This window comes from Macaca nemestrina, chromosome 12 (genome assembly GCF_043159975.1).
Source record: "Macaca nemestrina isolate mMacNem1 chromosome 12, mMacNem.hap1, whole genome shotgun sequence".
Classification (NCBI taxonomy): domain Eukaryota; kingdom Metazoa; phylum Chordata; class Mammalia; order Primates; family Cercopithecidae; genus Macaca; species Macaca nemestrina.
Genome location: NC_092136.1, coordinates 18,028,040 through 18,050,571, shown reverse-complemented (window position 1 = coordinate 18,050,571; position 22,532 = coordinate 18,028,040). Strand labels below are relative to the sequence as shown.

The 22,532-nt window shown below is 51.3% G+C and overlaps 1 protein-coding gene across 3 annotated transcripts; it reads right to left on the bottom strand.

The window, feature by feature from the left end:
- Positions 1-150: 150 nt before the first annotated feature.
- Positions 151-22,532, bottom strand: LOC105471697 (C1q and TNF related 4). 3 transcript variants are annotated; one of them, XM_011724447.2, is made up of 4 exons: positions 16,447-22,532; positions 16,112-16,248; positions 5,576-6,405; positions 151-1,299 (listed from the first exon to the last, which is right to left on the bottom strand). In XM_011724447.2, the coding sequence occupies exon 4, from the start codon at positions 1,292-1,294 to the stop codon at positions 305-307; it is 990 nt and encodes a 329-aa protein (XP_011722749.2). In that variant the 5' UTR covers positions 1,295-1,299; positions 5,576-6,405; positions 16,112-16,248; positions 16,447-22,532; the 3' UTR covers positions 151-304. The 3 variants fall into 3 exon arrangements, with proteins under 3 accessions (XP_011722749.2, XP_011722750.2, XP_070930777.1); XM_011724448.2 differs by having other exon boundaries at positions 16,112-16,720; positions 17,678-22,532; XM_071074676.1 differs by having other exon boundaries at positions 16,112-22,532.

Sequence of the window (22,532 nt, the reverse complement as noted above, 5' to 3'; positions counted from 1 at the left end):
CCAAATTCCCACCTCCTCACCCTCCCAGGGTCTGAGGGGACCCTGCTCTCCAACCTCCAACCCCTTCCCCGGGCCTGCGGGCCCGCAGTAGTCAGTGCCTATCCCGCCTGCCCCCAGCGAATGCGTCGCAGTCAAGACAGCGCAGGGGCCTGGGTTGCCGGGCGCTGCGCAGGCCCGCTTTCCGCTTTATTGGCAGAGTCCAGGCGCGCCCGGCGGCCGTTGCGCTCGCGCGAGGCGTTCGGGCCGCGGGCCTGGCCCGGCATGCACGCCCCTGGCCCTCCCGGGCTCCTCTCTGGCCCGGGGCTCACAGCAGTTCCGGGGCCCCGAGGCCTGGCGGGGCGGCGGGGGCGAGGTCGGGGTACACCAAGAAGCCGGAGAAGGTGATGTACTTGCCGTGGTTGCTGTAGGCGCCGTAGCCGTCGTGGTCGTGGCTGAGCAGCCAGACGGCGTCGCCGCGCCGCAGGGCCAGCATCACGCTCTGGCTCTGCATCTCGCGGCGCCGCGACGCGCCGTCGTCGTAAATCATGGCCTGCACCTCGTCGCGGTTCTTCATCAGCTTCACCGACAGCGTCTTACGCGGCAGCTTGCCCAGCGTGAAGGAGAAGAAGTAGGCGCCGGGCAGGCGGCAGCGGAACACGCCGGCCGCCGCGTCGAAGTCGCCGCCAATGTTGACGAGCTCGGTGTCGAAGGCTAGCGGCCGGTGCCGCGGCCCGGACCCCGCGTCCGAGCCCACCAGGCTGCGCGTGCGCGCCGCCGAGAATGCCGAGCGCGGCTCGGGGGGCGCGGGCGGCCCGCGCGCAGGCGCGTCGGCGTCGGCGTCGGCGTAGACCAGGTAGCCGCTGAAGGTGGCGCCGGGCGCGCCCAGCGCGTACTGCGGGGCGCCATGCAGCCGCAGCCAAACTGTGTCGCCGTAGTCGAGCTGCAGCATGGCGCTCTGGCTGGCGGCGCGCCGTGCGCTGGGCCGCCTCTGCTCGTCGAAGGCCAGCGCCTGCACCTCGTCGTGGTTCCGCACCAGCATCACCGACAGGCTCTTGTGCGGGGCCTTGCCAACCGTGAAGGAGAAGAAGTAGGCGCCAGGCACGCGGCAGCGGAATTGGCCCGTGGCCGCGTCGAAGTCGCCCCCGATGTTCACGTACACCTTGTCGAAGGTCACCGCCATCTCCGACGCGCCCTCCAGGGGAGTGGTGCGTGCCGCCGAGAAGGCCGAGCGCAGCTCTGAGGAGCCCGGGCCGGGGGCCGGGCCCAGGGCCCAGCAGGCCGCTGGGCCCAGCAGGCCTAGCAGAAGCGGCAGCATGGAGCCTGGGAGGGAGACCGAGGGGCGGAAGAGGAGGGTTGGCAGGGGCGGCCTCCAAACATTAGGCTCTCCACCTCTCCACCGGGAGACAAGGGTTCTCTTCCCAGCCCTGCCCTAGACCCACAAATAGGTTTCAATTTTCCTACATCCTTGCACTAGCTCAGTGCTTCTCAAACTCTAGCGAGCCTCACTGTCACCTGGAGGGCGTGTTCAAACATACATAGTTGGGCCCCATCCCCAGAGTTCGTTCAGTAGGTTCTGGGATGGGCCTGAGAATTTGCATTTCTTTGTTTGTTTTGAGATGGAGTCTGGCTCTTGTCACCCAGGCTGGAGTGTAATGACCCGATCTCGGCTCACTGCAACCTCTGCCTCCCCGGTTCAAGCGATTCTCCTGCCTCAGCCTCCCAAGTAGCGATAATTTGCATTTCTTTTTTTTTTTTTTTTTTTTTTTGTGGAGACGGAGTCTCACTCTGTGAACCAGGCTGGAGTGCAGTGGCATGATCTCGTCTCACTGCAGCCTCCACCCCCCGGGTTCAAGCAGTTCTCCTGACTCAGCCACCCCAGTAGCTGGGACTACAGGCGTGCACCACCATGCCCTGCTAACTTCTTCTGTATTTTGGGTAGAGAACGGGGTTTCACCGTGTTGCCCAGGCTGGTCTCGAACTCCTGAGCTCAGGCAGTCCGCCCACCTGAGCCTCCCAAAAGTGTCAGGATTACAGGCATGAGCCACCATGCCTGGCTAAGAATTTGTATTTCTAATATGTTTCTGGATGATGCTGATGCTGCTGATCCAAGGACCACATGCTGAGAACTACTGGATTAAGCTAGGAGTCTCCAAACCTGTGTGTGTGTGTGCATACCCACACACTGAAACCTCCCCCCGCTTTTTTTTTTTTTTTTTTTTGAGACAGAGTCTTGCCCTGTCACCAAGGCTGGAGTGCAATTGCCTGATCTCAGCTCGCTGCAACCTCCGCCTCCCAGGTTCAAGCAATTTTCCTGCCTTAGCCTCCTGAGTAGCTAAGATTACAGATACTCACCATCACGCCCAGCTAATTTTTTGTATCTTTAGTAGAGATGGGGTTTCACCACGTTGGCCAGGCTGGTCTTGAACTGACCTCAAGTGATCCACCTGCCTCAGCCTCCCAAAGTGCTGGGATTACAGGCGTGAGCCATCATGCCAGGCCTTGAAACCACCCCTCCCCCCCCCCTTTTTTTTTCTGAGACAGAGTCTGGCTCTGTTGCCAGGCTGGAGTGCAGTGGCTCGATCTCGGCTCACTGCAACCTCCGCCTCACGGGTTCAAGCGATTCTCCTGGCTCAGCCTCCCAAAGTAGCTGGGACTACAGGCATGCACCACCATGCCCAGCTAATTTTTGTATTTTTAGGAGAGACGGGGTTTCACCATGTTGGCCAGGATGATCTCAATCTCTTGACTTTGTGATCCGCCTGCCTCAGCCTCCCAAAGTGATGGGATTACAGGCGTGAGCCACTGCACCCGGACGAAACCCCTTTCTTTTTTTTTTTTTTTTTTTTTTTTGAGACAGAGTCTCGCTCTGTCGCCCAGGCTGGAGTGCAGTGGCCGGATCTCAGCTCACTGCAAGCTCCGCCTCCCGGGTTTACGCCATTCTCCTGCCTCAGCCTCCCGAGTAGCTGGGACTACAGGTGCCCGCCACCTCGCCCGGCTAGTTTTTTGTATTTTTTTAGTAGAGACAGGGTTTCACCGTGTTAGCCAGGATGGTCTCGATCTCCCGACCTCGTGATCCGCCCGTCTCGGCCTCCCAAAGTGCTGGGATTACAGGCTTGAGCCACCGCGCCCAGCCGAAACCCCTTTCTTAAGTGAAAGCTTGCACACAGACCAGGAGAAACGCTCTGGTTGAAGAAGCCTACAGCCCTGTCTGCTTGGCTCGCCCCTACACCTCCTGTTTGACAACCCAGGGGCCCTGGTAACCCGGGGGATTCAGGGGGGTCTCTGAGTTCCCCTCAGTTCCAGTTGGCTGCATTTTCCTGTGGTTATTTTATGGTCCTTGGTCTGCTACTCACACAGGCACTGGCTTTCTGTGTCAATGCTCTGCATGACTATTACTGTTTAAGACCTACCTGAGCAGGAAAGGAAATCGCTGCTCCCTGACCCCTTTCCTGGCCTCACCAGGGGCCCTTCCTGCACAGAGGAGATGAGAACAGTTGGGCTTTGAGGTAGCTTCCTCCCCCGTGAAATCAGAGTAAAAGAGAAGGTGACTCCTTTCTCTTTGCTTGGAGGCTGGTTACTCAGGGGAAGGAGTGGCGAGCCAGGGGCTACCAGGGATGGACAGGGAGAGCAACAATTCCAGCAGGGCTTTGGCAAGGCTGTGAAGTCAGCAGCTTTGTTCCTTGGGAGTGACGGATTGGAGAGGACAGCCAGCCAGATCTGGGTTCAGGTCCTGGCTCTACCACTCACACTGTGAAACCCTGGGCAGGTACCCTAACTTCTCTGGGCATGGCGTCCTCCATGTAAATGGGGAGGAGACCTCACACACAGGCTTGCTGTGGGGGTGCTCTGAGATAGGTGTGAACATGGTTTGTCAATGGTAGTGCTGAGGGGTGCAGATGCTTCTGTTGGTTGCCCTGACAAAAGTGATCTGGTCCAGTTCTTGATGTAAGGGTTTAGGGACTCAGTCACTCCTACCTCTGGGAGCTTGGTGAAGGCACTGCTTGACTCAAAGGAGTCACTGTCTGATGTAGGGATTCCATCCTGCTTCCTAGTAGGGCATGCACTTTGGGGCTTGAATACCCAAAGGCCCTGATGTGGAAACAAAACAGGAAAGAAATGAGCTGGAGACAGCCTGGGATGTGGGCTGCTTTAGAAAATACCCTGTAAGTATGTGTAGCTCTGTGTCAGGGCCCTGCTGAAAGGGGTTGCCACGTGTAGATGTGCAGAACATCCTAGCTAGAATCTAGCTCACACTCCACATGTTAGAGCAGCACCTGGGATAAAGTATGCCACCTTCTCATTCTCATAATAAAGACCCCAAGTTGCTAGCCCAACTGAATGCTATCTGCTTCCAGAGGAGGTGCCTTTTCTAATTCTCACAAAGGTGTCCTATGGGTTAGTGATACCCTTGGTTAGGACAGGGAGGAGGGAAGGGGCCATCCACGGTGGTGAAGATGGCACCTCACAAGTGTCCAGTACATTCCCTTTTACAAATTTCTTTTAGGCACATGGTCTCGGCAAACCTGCAAGACAGGTGGGCCCTCTCCCATTTTATAGATGAGAAAGCTGAGGCCCAACAAGGGAAAGCATTTTGGCCCAAGGTCACCCATGAAGCACTGAGATATTTTGACTCAAATTCTGTATGCCTTCCTCTCTGTCACTCTTCCCTCCTAGACACAGGTATGTCCAGCCAATTTGTCCTCTGCCTCAGTTTACCTTTTTGCAAAACTAGGAGAGATCAGGGGAATGAGTCTTGGGATCCAGGATGAGGAAGACAGAAAGAAAGCAAAACCAAACAAAAGCAAGCAAACGCATTCTCTAGTGTTTTGTCTTCTGGGAGCATGAGGAACAGCTCAGCTTTTCCTGACACCGCTGCTTTCCTAGTGGGTCATGCCCCAGAAGAAGCTGCCCAGCAACCTCCCAACCAAGGTTGGTGCACCCCACCAGTGCCAAGGGTCTTCCTGTGTGCCCAGTACCCAGCCTCCATTTCACCCACACTGTCCAATTCCCAGATCCCTGGGTCCTCATCCTTCCCTGAACCCCCTTCCCTGAGCAGGTCAGAGGTGTGGGAGGGTGTGTCAGGTGGGTGTCATAGCTCCAGGGAAGGGAATGGCTGTTACTGGCTCTGTCCAGGTGGGGCTCAAAATAGTCATCTTCAAAGAGAAAAACTGGAACACATAACTGGGCAGACCCAGAGCCCCGGAGCCAAGGCGGGAGGTGCAGGCTGAGGGGCTTGCAGAGCTCCCCCTTGCCCTGCCACTCACCAGTTAACCCTTCCCTCAAGCCCTGCCAGAGCCCCCTCCCCAACCTACCTTGAAAGCCCCTCATCCTTCCAAGAAGTCCCACTTTCACAGAAGCCAATTAATCCTTATTTTTAAAAAACAAAAACCAGGAAGGGTTATCCCAATCTCTCTCCCCCGAGACCTTCCCTCCATGCATCCATCCCTTCGGAATGAAAGCCCTTGTGCCTGTTTCACGAAAAGGCTCCCAGGTCCTCCTTTCAAGAAAAAAGGACCCAATTTCCCCGCGCCTCCCCAGCCCCCGTTTCCAGTAAAGGGGAAACCTCGGCTCCCCGCCTTTCCTGAGCTGACCTCACCTGGCTGGGGGCGGCGGTCCGGTCGGGTTCGGTCCGAGCCCGCGATCCGGCTGCGGGCTGCGGGCTGCGGGCTGCGGGCGCCGGGCTGCGCACTGACCGCCCGCGCTGCGGCGGGGGCGCCGGGGGCTCCGGCTGCTTCTCCCGGCTCTGAGGCGGCGGCGGACAGGGTGCTGGGGCCCCAGGCCGGGCGTGAGGGAAAGGGAAGGTCAGCCAGGGAGGGAGCCGAGCGAGCGGAGAGGCGGGAGGAGAGGCGGAGGAGAGGCGGGAGGGGGAGAGGAGGGGAGTAGGGGGAGAGGGAGGGGCGAGCTGCGGGGCCTAGGGGCTCCGCACGGAGCCTGCGCCGAGCACTGGACCCTTCCTCATCTGTGACCTCCTTAGAGCTTCGTCCTCTGGGTCTAGACAGCAGGCATCATTAATCTGAGCAGTTGGGGAAACTGAGGCCAGAGGCAGCGGCCAACGCGGGGTGGCCCAGAGTGCTCTGCAGTCCAGCTTCCTTCCTGGTGTGGGGTGAGAGGGCTAGAGCTGGACTCGGAGACTGGACTAGCCTTTGGGCTGTAAGGACAGTGGAAGGTGAGATTTTGGCTGGGACAGATGTCCAAGCTGAGTGGCCTTGGGGGAGGGGTCTGAAGGAAAAGAAGGATAAATGGGTCAATGCTGCCAGTAAAGGAAGAGCTGAAAATAACCTAGTTTTTCCTCCTCACCTCCAAATCGGAAAATGCCCACCATCCATTAGGAAACAGGGAGAAGGCAGTCTGCGTCCCCCGGGGGGGAGAGGGGCAGTAAGAAGAGTCCTTGGGGCAGAATGGAATTTTCTGCTGGAAAGGTTGCTCCTGCAAGAAGGAACAGGGTTGAGAAGGGCAATAGGTGGGCAAGAAAGGCCTCTGGAGAGGGAAACTGACACCCTGCCTCGCTGGGGCCGGGCTAGCAGGAGTCCAGCAGGGCACCCGGGCTGGGAACAGCGGTCTTCCCACAGTAACACTCACCAGAGGCACTAGTGCTGGCCTCTACTGTGGACTTCGAGCCCACGGGGTGGGGGGCTCAGACTCCCTTTCTCTAGGCTGCTGTTCTCTCCCATGATGACTGTAGAGGTGATGACACTGCCTGGCACTCAGTAGATGTTGACTACGTGGATGACTTTCGAAGAGCTCGACTCTCAGCAGCCAAGAGCTGGTGCCCTCTGCCTGGCCCTGGTTGACTCCGGAGCCATAGGCTCGAATCCTGCCTCTGCCGCAGGTCTGCTCTGTGGTCCCGGAGAGGCCTGAACCCCTGCGGACCCCCCGTCCTCTGGAGCTTTCCTTTTGGAGCTCTCAAAGTTACCCAACCCCAGTTAATTTATTTGTCTCTAGGAAGATGTTGGTAGAGGTGATTGGCTCCGCTTCAAGTGTGTTAGGTGAATGATGGAATGAATTAACAAATATGTGCCTGAATAGAAAGGAATGAATGGAGGTGTTTCAGGCTGAATAATGAGGGTATTTGTTGACAGAGGGTGAAGCACCCGTCTAGCCCTTGTCAGATCACAACTGTCTCCTTCACCAGCTTGAAAAGCTTTGGCCACAGGACTGTGGGGAGGACAAGAGGCAGGGTAAGGGTGGGATGAGCCACGCAGGGATGTCGAAGGAGAGCTGGGGGAGGCCAAAAGCCAACCTGTGGTCCTTCTTAGGGCCATGGGCCCCTTCTGGACCAGAAGAGTGGGGCTGTTCTCCTGAGGGCATGATTCCAATGGTGGGAGGGGAGGAGAGGGAAGAAGGTATGTTATAGGATAGTATAATCCCAGTTGAGGTTCAGTTCAGGCTGGGATTTGACACTCCCTGGGTTCACAAGAGTTCTAACCAGAGAAGTCAGGGTTGAGGTAGAGATAGGTGGCTGGGGCAGATGACATCAGGATTTGCATCAGGTGACTGGGATAGGGAGGAATCCACTGGGAAAGGGATATAGAGAAAGATGATGCCATGAGCTGGTAGGTGTAAGGCAGATGGTTGGGCTCCAGAATGGGAGTTAAGAAGAGGTGGCAGCAGGATCCAGAGAAAAGCCCTAGGCTGGTTATAGTTCCTGCTCCCTCCTCTCTTGTTTTGCAGCCACAATTTTATTTATTTTTGAGACAAGGTCTTGATGTGTCACCTGGGCTGGAGTGCAGTGGTATGATCTTGGCTCACTGCAGCTTTGACCTTGCGGGCTCAAGTGACTCTCCCACCTCAGCCTCCCAGGTAGCTGGGACTACAGGTGCAGGCCACCATGCCTGGATAATTTTTAAAAAAATTTTTTGTAGAGATGAGGTCTCACTCCATTGCCCAGGCTGGTCTTAAACAACAATTATTTTATTTATTTTTAAATTGAGATGGGTATGGCTGGGCATGGTGGCTCACGCCTATAATATTAGCACTTTGGGAGGCCAAGGTGGGAAGATCCCTTGAGCTGAGAAGTTTGAGACCAGCTTGGGCAACAGAGTGAGACCCCATCTCTTTCTCTTTTTTTTTTTTTTGAGACAGACTCTCACTCTGTTGCCCAGGCTGGAGTGCAATGCTGCGATCTCAGCTCACTGCAACCTCCACCTCCCAGGTTCAAGCGATTCTCCTGCCTCAGCCTCCTGAGTAGCTGGGATTACAGGGGTACGCCACCACACCTGGCTAATATTTTGTATTTTTAGTAGACATGGGGTTTCACCATGTTGGTCAGGCTAGTCTTGAACTCCTGACCTCGTGATCTGCCTGCCTTGGCCTCCCAAAGTGCTGGGATTGTAGGTGTGAGCCACCACGCCCAGCTGACCCCATCACTTTAAAAAAATAATAAAGTTAAAAAAATAACATTCACATATATATAAATTGAGATGGGCTTTTTTTTTTTTTCTTGAGATGGAGTTTCGCTCTTATTGCCCAGGCTGGAGTGCAATGGAGCGATCTTGGCTCACTGCAACCCCCCCTCCCGGGTTCAAGTGATTTTCCTGCCTCAGCTTCATGAGTAGCTGGGATTACAGGCGTGTGCCACCACACTCGGCTAATTTTGTATTTTTAGTAGAGGTGGGAGTTTCTCTATGCTGGTCAGGCTGTTCTCAAACTCCTGACCTCGGGTGATCTGCCCGCCTCGGCCTCCCAAAATGCTGGGATTTCAGGCGTGCCCGGCTGAGATAGGTTCTTACTCTGTCACCCAGGCTGGAGTGCAGTGGCACGATCTTGGCTCACTGCAGCCTGGGCTCAAGTGATCCTCCCCCCTCAGCCTGCCGCCACGTGGCAGCTAATAGACAACAATAATTTTTATATATTTTTGTTTTTATCTTTTGAGACGGAATTTCGCTCGTTACCCAGGCTGGAGTGCGATGGTGCGATCTCGGCTCACTGCAACCTCCGCCTCCTGGGTTCAAGCAATTCTCCTGCCTCAGCTTCCTGAGTAGCTGGGATTACAGGCATGTGCCACCACATTTTTGTATTTTTAGTAGAGACGGGTTGGCCAGGCTGGTCTTGAACTCCTGACTTCAAGTAATCCACCTGCCTTAGCCTCCCAAAATGCTGGGATTACAGGCGTGAGCCACCGCACCTGGCCGACAACAATAATTTTAATAGCAGGTTCCTTTCCCTGAGTGTAGTAGATGCTGTCAATGCCCCACCCACACCTCCAGGCCTACCAGGAGGGCACCCACAGATAGTTCCTGACCAGGCCCCTGCTTCCTGTGTCCCTCCTGAGGGCATTTTCAGCTATGGGAGTGAGGCAGGCCCAAAGGGCTGTGGAGTTAATACCCCCAGAGCAACCCCAGCCAATTGTCCAGAGTTCGGGGTAAATACCCCAGCTTTCTGGTCCCTCTGTGGGAGCATTCCACATCCCAATTGCAGGTCATGTTTCAGACTCAGAGAGACTCCAGCCGAGTTCAGTTCTCCATGGTGAAAGCCCGCTGGTCTCTGTGCGCTTTATTCTGTTTCCTCTCTTTGTCTCATTTCCCGCTCGCTCACCCTCCTTCTTGGGATCACAACTCTCTCCTTCACCAGCTTGAAAAGCTTGGGCCACAGGACTATGGGGAGGACAGGAGGCATGGTAAGGGTGGAATGAGCCACACAGGGATGTCGCAGGAGAGCTGGGGAAGGCTGGAAGCCAACCTAGGGCAGCCACAACCCTTCTTAGGGCCATGCGTCCCTTCTGGATCAGACAAGTTAATGCAGGAGTAGGATTTAAACCTAGGTCTATCTGGCTCCCAAACCCAGTCCTTAACCACTATACTCTGCAGCCTCCCTTTCTCTGATTCTCTCTCAGCATTTTTTTTTTTTTTTGGGAGCGGGGGACAAGAGTCTTACACTGTCGTCCAGGCTGGAGTGCAGTGGCGTGATCTCAGCTCACTGCAACCTCTGCCTCCTGGGTTCAAGCGATTCTCCTGCCTCAGCCTCCTGAGTAGCTGGGACTACAGGTGTGCACCACCATACCCAGCTAATTTTTTTGTATTTTTGGTAGAGACAGGGTTTCACTATGTTGGCCAGGATGGTCTCGATCTCCTGACCTCGTGATCCGCCTGCCTTGGCCTCCCAAAGTGCTGGGATTACAGGCGTGAGCCACCGTGCCCGGCCCGAAGAGGCTCTTTCTAAATAATGGTGAGGATTTTGACAGGGTGAGTTGGAGTGGAGATGGAGGAGTGAGGGGGTGGAATCCAGTCAAAGATAAGAATGTGAGCCAAGGTGAGGAGGTGGCATAGGTGGAGCTTAGGGAAGGAAATGTACCAGGCTTGGTTGTGGAGAAGGGTTTGTGATGGGAAGTTATGGCAGGTAAGGAGTGTGGGGCTTAACTACTGAGCTAACGAGCAGAGGAGAAGAAGGTGTGCTCAAAGCTGTATTTTAAGAAGATTACTCTGCAGATTGAAAGGCAGGAGAAAGACGACGAGGGGAGAGGCAGGCAGATGGGTGAGAAAATACTGAAAGTGTCCAGATGAAAGTAAACTATCCAGGGGCAATGAGAAGGGAAGAGACAGATGGGAGGGGTACTGAGAAGAGAGATTCAGAGACTGACAAGAGTGAGCACACAGCTCACAATTTAATTAGCTTCCTGCTTTGCCAGTGGATTACAGGGAATTAGCAAAGCTCACAGTCCAGGGACCTTGCTGGGAGTTGAGGGGAAGTTAATGAGAAAGACAACAACATGCCCCGGGGAGAAATGAAAGAGGAGGAATGTTAGCCAAGCAGAGATGCCAGCAGGAGAAACATACGTCTGGGCGCTGAGTCCTTGCCTTTCTCGGAGATTTCAGCCCTCCAGGGGAGCCGACTTTAGGGCTCCTGGTCACGCTCCTGCCCCACTGCTCTTGGTTCCAATTCCTCTGAGCACTTGGTAAGTGACCCCAGAGAGGGGAAGCTGGGAGTGCTTGCGAAGACCAAGTTCCCAACTCTCCCCTGGCCTTTTTCCCAGCAGGGCTCTAAGATCCCAACACTGGCCTTCCTAGAAGGCAGAACTGAATCCCCTGGGCCCCTTCTGCAGATGGACCAGGAGGTGACCTGCTCATGACCTGACGTGGCAAATTACATTTTCAAATGTGACTGTGTCATCTCCTATCCCATGTGCTCTTCTTACAATGTGACCTTGCCAGTCCTCATGCAAAGGAGGAGTTACGTTAGGTCATTGGAAGGTGATGCCACTGCTGCTTGGATCTCTGTCTTGAAACCCTCATCCCTGGAGCCTAGCCATCAGGCTGTGAGGAAGCCTAGGTCACATGGAAAGGCCACGTGTAAATATTGTGGCCAACAGCCCTAGTCAGGACCAGCTACATCATTTGCAGAGTCCAGTGCAAAATGAAATTGTGGAGGGGCCGAGCACGGTGGCTTATGCCTTTAATCCCAGCACTTTGGGAGGCCAAGGCAGGCAGATCACTTGAGGCCAGGAGTTTGAGACCAGCCTGGCCAACATGGCGAAACCCCGTCTCTAAAGTAAATACAAAAAGTGGCCAGGCATGGTGGCTCACGCCTGTAATCGCAGCACTTTGGGAGGCCAAAGTGGTGAGGAGTTTGAGACCAGCCCGACCAACATAGTGAAACCCTCTCTCTACTAAAAATACAAAAATTAGCCAGGTGTGGTGGTGCGTGCCTGTAATCCCAGCTACTCGGGAGGCTGAGGCAGGAGAATCGCTTGAACCCAGGAGGCGGAGGTTGCAGTGAGCTGAGATCATACCACTGCACTCCAGCCTGGGCAACAGAGCAAGACTCCATCTCAAAAAAAAAAAAAAATTAGCCGGGTGTGATGGCATGCACCTGTGGTCCCAGCTACTTAGGAGGCTGGGGCATGAGGATTGCTTGAATCTGCGAGGCAGAGCTTGCAGCAAGCCGACATCGTGCCACTGCTCTCCAGACTAGGCGACAGGGTGAGACCCTGTCTCAAAAAAAAAAGAAAAAAGAAAAAAGAAAATGTGGAGCCTACTGTTCTAAGAATTTAGAGCTTTAAACCAAGCACAGGGCTCTTCCAAGTGTGGCACCTTGCTCAGTCATACAAGCTGTGGGGCCATGAAGCTGGCCTGGCCCCAGCTGAGGTACCAGCATCACTGCCAGTGACATGGATGTGCGGAAGCCTTTAAGAGGACACCAGGCATGGCCTCTGTCTGACTGCAACTGTGTGAGTGGCCCTGAATGAAAACTGCCTAGCTGAACCTAGTGCCCCACCAGACCTGCAAGGAATAAAGATGATTGTTGCTGGGTTTGCTGTTGGTATTTGAGACAGAATCTCACTGTGTCACCCAGGCTGGAGTGCAGTGGCGCAATCTCAGCTCACTGCAACCTCTGCCTCCCGGGTTCAAGTGATTCTCTTGCCTCAGACTCCCGAGTAGCTGGGATTACAGGTGCCCGCCACCACACCCAGCTAACTTTTTTTGTATTTTTAGTAGAGACAGGGTTTCATCATATTGACCAGGCTGATCTTAAACTCCTGACTTCAAGTGATCTACCAGCCTCGGCCTCCCAAAGTGCTGGGATTACAGGTGTGAGCCACCACCCTCAGCTGATTGTTGCTGTTTTAAACCAGTAAGTTTTGGGTTACTGTAGCAACAGAGAGTTGGAACACTGGGGTAACCAGACCTGGTCAAAACTGGCTGAAGATGCAGGACAGCCACCAAGTTTCTCCCCATACCCAGGCTCATTCCCTGAACTGTTATGGCAGGTTCTCCTTGACCCATGTTAGCAGAAGACATAGGAGGCACAAATAACTCCAGACTGTCAGGAGACCCAAATCCTATGTCTGGCTATAGAATGCTGCACATTGACACCAAGATCTGCACATCTTTGGGGGCAAAAGTCAGCTTTTCAGTTGGAGAGGGTGGAGAAAAAACCCACGGTTCTGTGAGCGGAAACAGTGGTAGCATTGGCCCTGGCAGGAGACGGTGTTTGGGTCTCCATGGCCTGCAGGAAGGGAGAAAAGAAAGGCTGTGTCCTGCCAAGGTGAGTTGAGAGACAGAAGCCCTGTGGCTCCTGTGGCTTTTTTTTCTTTTCTTTCTTTTCTTTTCTTTTTTTTTATTTGAGACGGAGTCTTGCTCTTGTCGCCCAGGCTGGAGTGCAGTGACGCGATCTCGGCTCACTGCAACCTCTGCGTCCCGGGTTCAAGCAATTCTCCTGCCTCAGCCTCCCGAGTAGCTGGGATTACAGGTGCCCGCCACCTCGCCCGGCTAATTTTTGTGTTTTTTTAGTAAAGGCGGGGTTTCACCAGCTTGGCCCGACTGGTCTCGAACTACTGACCTCTTGATCCACCTGTCTTGGCCTCCCAAAGTGTCCACCCACCTCGGCCTCCCAAAGTGCTGGGATTACAGGCAAGAGCCACCTTGTCCAGCCAGCTTTTTTTACTTTCTTTTTTTTTTTTTTTTTTTGAGACAGGGTCTCACTTTGTTGCCCAGGCCTGCCTTGAACACCTAGGCTCACACAGTCCTCCTGCCTCAGCCTCCCAAGGAGCTGGGATTATAGGTGCATGCCATTATGTCTGGTCACATTCTGATTCTGACTGGTGAGGGGTTGTGTTGAATTGCTTTGTCTGTGTTCACCCCGGTATAGAGCCAGCTAGAGTGTAGGTCAGATGAGTCCCGAGTGACTGGCGAGACAGCTTGAATGTAAACATCATCTACAACCCAGTTGAGTAACTGCTGGAGGAGGAGGGAAGGGGGCAGGGAGAGGCATATAGCAATTTATCTTTGTCCCCTCAGTTTTTAAAAGAGTAGGCAGAAACACAAACCAGAAGGTGCGAGAGGATCACTTGAGCCAGTAGGTGGAGGCTGCTGTGAGCCAAGATGGCACTCCTGCACTCCATTCCTTGTGGGCGGGTGGAAATTAGGAAGAGAAACTAATTCTAAGTGGAGGGATGCAGCTAGGCTTGATCAGAGAGGTAACACGTAAACGAAGCAGTGAAGGCTGCACTGGACTTTGACAGGTAACAATAGACTGAAGAGCATTCTGGAAGAAAGGAGCAGGGAGCAGGAGGTAACACTCTTAGGCAATTCAGAATCATGGTGAAGAGTAGTGGCTGGCATCAGACTGCCTCGGTTTGAATCCCAGCTTCTTCATTATTTGTGTGACCTCAGTTTCCCCACCTATGAAATGGGGATAATAAAAGTATGCCTCATTGCTGCAAGGATTAAAGACGTTTAGCACAGAGTCTAGTATACTGTGAGCACTCAGTATGTGTTGGCTGTTACTACTGTTTGGTGTGTTTGAAAATCGAATAATAATATTGGTGTGGCTGCAGTATGGAATATGTAGGTACTGATGGGAGACAGGTCCAGAAAAATGTGGTTGAATCCAATCATGAAGGACTTTTTATTTATTTTTATTTTTTGAGACAGAGTTTCACCTTGTCGCCCAGGCTGGAGTGCAGTGGTGCGATCTCAGCTCACTGCAACCTCTGCCTCCTGGGTTCAAGTGATTCTCCTGCCTCAGCCTCCTGAGTAGCTGGGATTACAAGCATGTGCCACCATGCCCAGCTAATTTTGTATTTTTAGTAGAGACGGAGTTTCTCCATGTTGATCAGGCTGGTCTTGAACTCCCCACCTCAGGTGATCTGCCCGCCTTGGCCTCCCAAAGTGCTGGGATTATAGGCGTGAGCCACTGCACCGGCCTCATGAAGGATTTCAAATGCCAGGCTATGCCATCCAGACTTTATTCTGGAAGCCAGTGGATGCCGATGCCAATCCTGTCAGACCAAACTTATTTCATAAGTATTGTGGGCTGGGCGTGGTGGCTCATGTCTGTCATCCCAACACATTGGGAGTCCTAGGGTGGTGGGAGGATTACTTGAGGCCAGGAGTTTGAGACCAGCCTTGGCAACATGGTGAGAACCCCATCTTCACACAAAAAAAGAAAAAAAAATTAGCTGGGCTTAGTCTCACACACCCATAGTTCCAGCTACTCGGGAGGCTGAAGTGGGAGGATGGCTTGAGCCCAGGAGGTTGAAGCTGCAGTGAGCCGTGATGGCACCACTGCACTCCAGTCTGGGTGACAGACCAAAAAAGAAAGAAAAAAAAAAAAAGGGAAAAAAAGAAAATTATAATAATGTGCCATTATTATTATTTTTACCTCTCAAACTGTCAAAGATCAATGAGGTTTATAATACATTCCACTGGTGAGATGCACGGAAACAGACATTCATACATTTTTAGTAGGAGGGTAAAATGACATAACTGGGCAGTATCTACCAAGTGAAAAAATGTGCATGCCCTTTAAGTCAGTGATTTTACTTCTTGAAGAGATGTTTTTCAGATACATGCCCACATATTGGGAATTACATGTTACTCATTTTAGCATGGCTAGTAATAGCAAATAGTTTATAATAGCAATGCCGTGTTATTTATTGCAGCATTGTTTGTAATAGCAAAATACTGGAAATAATCTACATGTCCAGCAAAAGGACCAATAAATTATGATACATATATACAGTAGAATACAATGCATCCCTACAAAAGAATGAGGAATCATTTTGTATACTGATATGAAATAATCGCTAAGATATGCGGTTAGTTAAGTGAAATAAAAAACAAGGTGCACAATATACCACCATTTATGTGAAAAAAGAAAAAGCACGCATTTGCTTATGTGTGCTTGGAACGAATACCTCTGAGGGGATCTATTAGAAACCATTAACAGCAGTTGCCTCACAGAAGGGGAATGGCTATGAGAAAAATATGGGAGACATTTTTCACTGTTTCACCCCTTTGTACCTAAAATAACAAGAGATGGGGAGAGCCACTATCTTTTTAAGCAGCTGCTCCATTCCTACCGGGTTCTATTCAACCTGAGATCAGCTGCAAACCCGCAGCCTTTTTCTCAGGCACCTCTGGCAAACCAAACTTCCTAGATCCTATGCTTATGCAGCTGACTTTTTTTTTTTTTTTTTTTTTTTTTTTTTTTAATCTAACTGCAGGTCGCTCCATTTACTCTTTTAAATTTCATACTGCTGGTTCCAGCCCACTGTTTCAAGTTATTTTAGAATCTTGACTCTGAAATACTAGCTTTTCATCCCAACAGTGGTGCCTTCTGCAAATGTGGTGAGTGTGGTGGGCACGACCACTACTGGGCTGACCAGGGTCTAGGAGCACAGAACTAGACATACCTCCTCAGCAAGCTCTGCAGCAATCCGATAACCAGCTGGGGTGAAGGAGGACAGCGGTTACATGAATCCACCCGACTGGGCAGTCTCTGAGATCGATATTTTCCTACTTGTCTCTTCAGTCATCAGACAGTGTTTAACTGGAAACAAGGAACACTATGTATGATCCAAGGAATTTTCCTAATGGCCTTCTGAGTAAATAAGTAACAAATTATTGTTGACATTTTTATTATTTTAACCATTATCTTGTTCTTTGTGAAGATACCACTTATTTTTCTAGGTGTTCTCAAATCCATGGTTTAATGTTATATTCTAGAACAGATTTTGAGGGAATTCACCTCAAATGTGCCCAGGATCTCCCTTTTCTTCCTCTTTGTCAGGATATTTGCAGCCGTCCAGGACCGCGGCCCCTGTCCTTTTCGCCGCAGCTTTCATAGCCACATTGGCAAAGGTCCCTGGATCTTATCTGCAAAGGTCTGTCGTCACCTTGGGATTTGCAGCACATTTTGATTGGCTAGGTGGTTAGGTTTTCTCTTAGCTTTCCTTTTATTTGGGGTTATTGTCCTCTAACCCGTGTTTTGCGGAACTCTTCCCAGTCTGGAAGTGCTTTTCCTCACGGGAGAAAGAAGAAAATCAGGGTTGAGTATTCGGCTTTCTCTGAAAACTGCCAACCTGACATCTTCATTCCCAGGTGGAACCCTGTCTCCTCCTCCTTCCTCTTGCTTGAACATAACCAGCAATATCTTTTATTGTCTGCACCTTTTCCAAGTCTCAGTTTATCACGAACTTCACCTTCCCTTCTAGCTCTTGTACCCCACTTTCTAAATTTTGAACTTACTAGAGAGCACTCTACAGAGTCACACTGGTGTCCCTGGCTCTCCTTTCTCTGCACAGGGATTTTCTGCAAATGGGATAGCCTAATTTATCTCAGAGCTCCCTATCCCTCTTGTGCCATCTTGCCATCTTGCCTTTAAACTTAGAATCATTACTTTTTTCTAATTTTTCAAATCATTTTTCTGGGATTATTTCTTTATCCAATCATCCATTCATCCCATGCCCATATGCCCACATGCCCTTCCTTCCAAATCCAGCTTTCTTTCTCCTTTGGTTCCTGTCTCATCAACAGCACCAGGGGAGTCTTCCCCATCGGAAGCAAGGTTGGGGGAGCAGCTCCCTGGCAGCTTTTTCTTCCAGCTGAGAGGAAACTGTCATTGATGAATGGGAAGAGTTTATCAGCCGCTCAGCGACTAGCTGGGTGAGACTGTAGTTACCAGGACAGGGCAGTCCCCAGCTCGGTGCCTGCCGCTCTCAGAGCACGTCAGGCAGTCAGATGTGTGCTTCCCCGGGGACACGACTTCCAAGCGCTCATCTAGCAGTCTCACCCTCACATCTGGTTCCCTCCAAATGGGCAGTGTGCTGTGGTGTAAAGCTTGCAGGATTTGGACTCCGATACACCCAGGTTTGCATTCTGGCAAGTCACTTACATCTCTTTGACCTTTCATTTCTCTCACTTAAAAAGTGTGGCTATTATCAGGCTCACGGGGTGATTGAGATGATATATGTATGTACCTGCCATGGAAGGTTTCAAACGCAGCAGCTTCTGTGCTCAGCTTAGCTTCATGGAGTCTCATGTGTCACATGTTCTGGGTGAACTGTTGTTTTCTTTCCCATTCTGTTAAAGCTGTTTCTTTTGGACAGGGTGTAATATATGTCTTTGCCCAGTGAACCTTCCTTTGATGAGCCATGCATCCCACTAGAAAACAGACCAGCTCTGAGAAGAGCGGGGAGGGGGAAACAGAACAGTCCAGCTGAATGTATGGGGTTCTTCTGGGGCTGACCCTGGACCTCCACCCCTTCAGATGGGCCTGTGACTCAGGCCTGGCTAGCATCTCCCAGACACACCAAATGCTTCACAGATGGGTGTGTGTTTCAAGCCAGAGTCCTCCTGGGATTTTTGCTGGAGCTCTCCAAAGAGATTTTGCTCTTTCTCTGGAATTACAAGTTCTAAGAAGCCATGTGAGTGGAGCTGCCAGTTGGCATCTTGTTGCCATGTGGAGAGTCCGTCGGAGAGGGAAGCCAGCCGAGGGGTGGGAAGACTGAATCCCGATGCCCTTGTTTGAACCCCTGGATTCACCACTAGCCCTTTTTATTACTTGGGCCAATGAATTCCTTTTCTTAATGTAGCCAGTTTGAGTTGGGCTTCTGAGCATCTAACTGTTGAGCATACAATGTTGATCCTTTCGTTATTATAATAAAACCACGAGTTCCCTCCTCTCATTAATATTCATACTTAACTCTTTGTTAAAATCTGTGCTCTGATCATTATGCAGAAAAATACTGGCACTCAATGCATGTGCGTGCCATATTAGAAATTCCAGACTTGCAGACCCATGTGAGAATCCTGGCTTTGCTATTTACCACCACTCTTGGGCAAATCAGTGAACCCTTCTGAGTTTCACTTTTCCACCACTAAAATGGGAGCAGTATTTAGCTTATATGGCTGTTTTATGGGTTGGAGCTAATGGTGACATGGGCAGGGCACATGGTGAGCCATCACTAAATATTATTAGGTGGTAAGAACATTTACGTTCCCTCCGTAGCTTTGACTCTGACTATGATGAATCTGTGTAATTCCCACACTTGGTTCCATGTCACATCTCTTAGCTACCGTGGTATCCAGGCTTATGGTGGCTCTGACCAAGAAGAGGGTAAGAACTTGCAGGCTTTGAGAAAAGATGGGAGATGAGGAGGTGGACAGAAATTTCAAAGTTCGACTGGGGGAGATGGAATTAGTCTTGTTTAAAACACTTGTGACTGCAGAACTTTACACCCACTTTCTATTTATAAATAGCCCTGTCTCTCAGCTCAGCTCCTCCTGCACAAGGCTTCAGTGGAAGATAACAGACACAGAGAGCAGCTGCCAGTGCGGCACAAATGTGCAGAGCAGAGGCTGTTGGGGAACTGGGGCTGCATGTGGGCTCAGGGGCGGAAGGATTAAAGACACTAGGTCAAGAAATCTTGGCTGGGTGCAGTGGCTCATGCCTGTAATCCCAGTTACTTGGGAGGCTGAGGCAGGAGAATCACTTGAACTCGGGGGGCGGAGGTTGCGGTGACCTGAGATAACACCATTGCACTCCATCCGGGGCAACAAGAGCGAAACTCTGTCTCAGAAAAAGAAAAAAAGAAAAGAAAAAAAGAAAAAGAAAACGAAAAAAAATCTTAAGGAGGCCGGGCGCAGTGGCTCACGCTTGTAATCCCAGCACTTTGGGAGGCCGAGGTGGGTGGATCAGCTGACGTCAGGAGTTCGAGACCAGCCTGGCCAACACGATGAAACCCTGTCTCTACTAAAAATACAAAGACTGGCCGGGTACGGTGGCTCACGCCTGTAATCCCAACACTTTGGGAGGCTGAGGCGGGCGGATCACCTGAGGTCAGGAGTTTGAGACCAGCCTGGGCAACATAGTGAAACCCCGTCTCTACTAAAAATAAAAAAAATTAGCCGGGTGTGGTGGCAGGTACCTGTGATCCCAGCTACTCGGGAGGCTGAGGCAGGAGAATCGCTTGAACCCGGGAGGTGGAGGTTGCAATGAGCCAAGATTGTGCCACTGTACTCCAGCCTGGGCGACAGAGTGAGACTCTGTCTCAAAACAAAACAAACAAAAAAAATTAGCCAGGCGTGGTGGCGCATGCCTGTAATCCCAGCTCCTAGGGAGGCTGAGGCAGGAGAATCGCTTGAACCCAGGAGACGGAGGTTGCAGTGAGTTGGGATCGCGCCACTGCACTCCAGCCTGGGTGACACAGCGAGACTCTGTCTCCAAAAAAAAAAGAAAGAAAAAAGAAATCTTAAGAAACCTGGGTCAAAAAGCAGTATTTTATCCTCTGCCAAAAGCCTGTGTAGGTAGAGGAGAGTCGTGGCTATCCTTTGTACCCTGGTCAAAGTTGGTAGAACTCCAGCTTTATCTACTGCCTACTGCCTTGAGCTGGCAGCAGGAAGACGAGATAAAGGCTGCGGCAACAGCTGAGCAGAGATGATGCCTAAAGGCGACGGGAAGGAAGGGGAGATGACAAATTCAGAGGCGTTTCTGAGAATCCAGCAGTGACTTTCTAGAAGCAGAGGGAGGGGTACAGAGGACTCAAACTCATCTCCAGGGTTTCTAGCTTGGGGAATAGGCATAATGCTGTGTTTATAATAGAATTTAGAGTGCAAGTACACCACAGGCTTGGGAAGAGGGCTTGAGATGTAACTCAGTTAGGGGATCCTGAGAGACATTCAGTGGATACAGCTAGGAGGCAGCTGACTTTATTTAACACACATCTGTGGAGTCTCTACCATGTGCCAGTCCCTGTTCTAGGTGCTCATCATATGGCAGAGATCCAGCTTTGAAGAAGGGTTAGGACAGTAAGAGATGCAATTCCACTTGCCCCCAAATGCTTCAGCCTTTACTAACGCCGTAACTTTGCCCATATTATTGTCTAGACTTGGAAAGTAGCCCCTCCCGTCTAATTCTTAAAATTCTAATAACTATCACATACCAAATATTTATGCCAGACATGGTACTACATTTAATACTCTAGGCTGGGTGGGGTGGCTCATACCTGTAATCCCAGCACTTTGGGAGGCCGAGGCGGGCGGATCACCTATCAGGAGTTTGAGACCAGCCTGGGCAACATGGTGAAACCCCGTCTCTACTAAAAATACAAAAGTTAGCCGGGCATGGTGGTGCGTGCCTGTAATCCCAGCTACTCAGGAGGCTGAGGCAGGAGAATCGCTTGAACCCAGGAGGCAGAAGTTGCAGTGAGCTGAGATGGAGCCACTTCACTCCAGCCTGGGCGAAAGGGCAAAACTCCGTCTCAAAAAAAAAAACAAAAAAAGAAAACTTTAATTTAGAGTATTACTTTGCATTCTAGACATGAGGAGCCTGAGGCTTAAAATGACCAACTTTCCCAAGGTCTCGCAGCTGGTGACAGAGCTAGAAATTGCTGCCATCCCATTGTCCTGCTGCCCAGGATCCCCACTATCCTGACAAAGCCACAATCAGTGCCACTTCTTCATGAAGTCTCTGATTTCCCCAAATGGATGTAAGCTTTCCCTCTGTGGATCCCATGGTGCTTAGTTCCAGCTTCTCATGATGTATCCTGCTTTGTATAACCATCATCAGAGCGCTAAAAGAGCTTCAATGAATACCCTCTTTCAGGGCACCAGGCCTCACTGTTGTACATATGGTTTCACTTAATCCTTCAACACTCCTAGAGTTTTATGTTCTTGTCATTCTGCCTCCCTCTCAGTGAACAGTAAGCACCAAGAAGGACAGGGAGATTTATTACAGGCCTTTGCATCCTCTGCTGCCCCTCGCACAGAACTCTGCCCAAGCTACTCACTTAATGACTGACAGTTGCATTTATAAACTCTAAATGTGAGCCCCTCAGGGGGAGGAAAGGCACGAGATACTGAATTCCAGCAAGAGGTGAGCAGTCTGAGGTGAGGCATGGTTCTGTTGTTTCCATCTTCACCCTCTATCTTGTTTCCAGCCAAAGGACACTCTCACCAGTCTGATGCCAGGAGGGCAGGGCCCCAGCTAGACGGCCAGCCAGGGTAGGTGCAATGCTGGCTTGTCCTTATCCAACCTCTGGCTCTTCATGCTACTCTATGTGGAAATAAAAGCAATACCTAATAGGTTTTCCATGGAAATGTGGCACTGCCAGGGAAGAGTCCATTCTCTTAGCTGCCTTAGCCAGGCAGAGGCTGGTGTTACAAAATTTCCTCTCACCCACGTGTCATCTTGGAGACTTGGAGAGAGGACAAGATTTGTTTCCTTATTTGCTGCCTCTCAGGAAGCTGCTGAGTCCTGAATAACACCTGCAGGTCACGCTGGTTTCTCTTCCTCTTCTTCCACTCTCTCAAGTAACAACCTCTAACTGTATTGTGGTATGGTACTGATCGGAACCTACTTAAAAACATTCTTTTTCAGAGTTGCAATAAGATGGTTCCAGAACAATTATGGTTTTCATGCAAAATCTGCTTAGTCCCAGACAAGAGATTTGGTGCCCAGAGTACAGAGGACTCTACTTAGACCAAGGCAAGATGGGCTCTTTGTAGTTCCATCTTACGACCACAAGACGCTGGCGACCAGAACACTTAACTCAAGCACTGGAAGGGGCCTCCCTAGGACCTCTCTCTAGATAGCAAATGTATGGGGAAGCTGTCATATGGGGAAGGCTGGATAGAAGGAAAGCTTTCACTCACTTTAGAAAATTAATCCTCATTCTTAGCCAAGATAGTCTCCTGAAAAGAACCTATTTTTTGGCCAGGCGTAGTGGCTTACACCAATCATCCCAGCACTCTGGAAGGCTGAGGTAGGCAGATGGCTTGAGTCCAGGAGTTCCAGACCAGCTTGGGCAACAATATAGCAAAACCTTGTCTCTA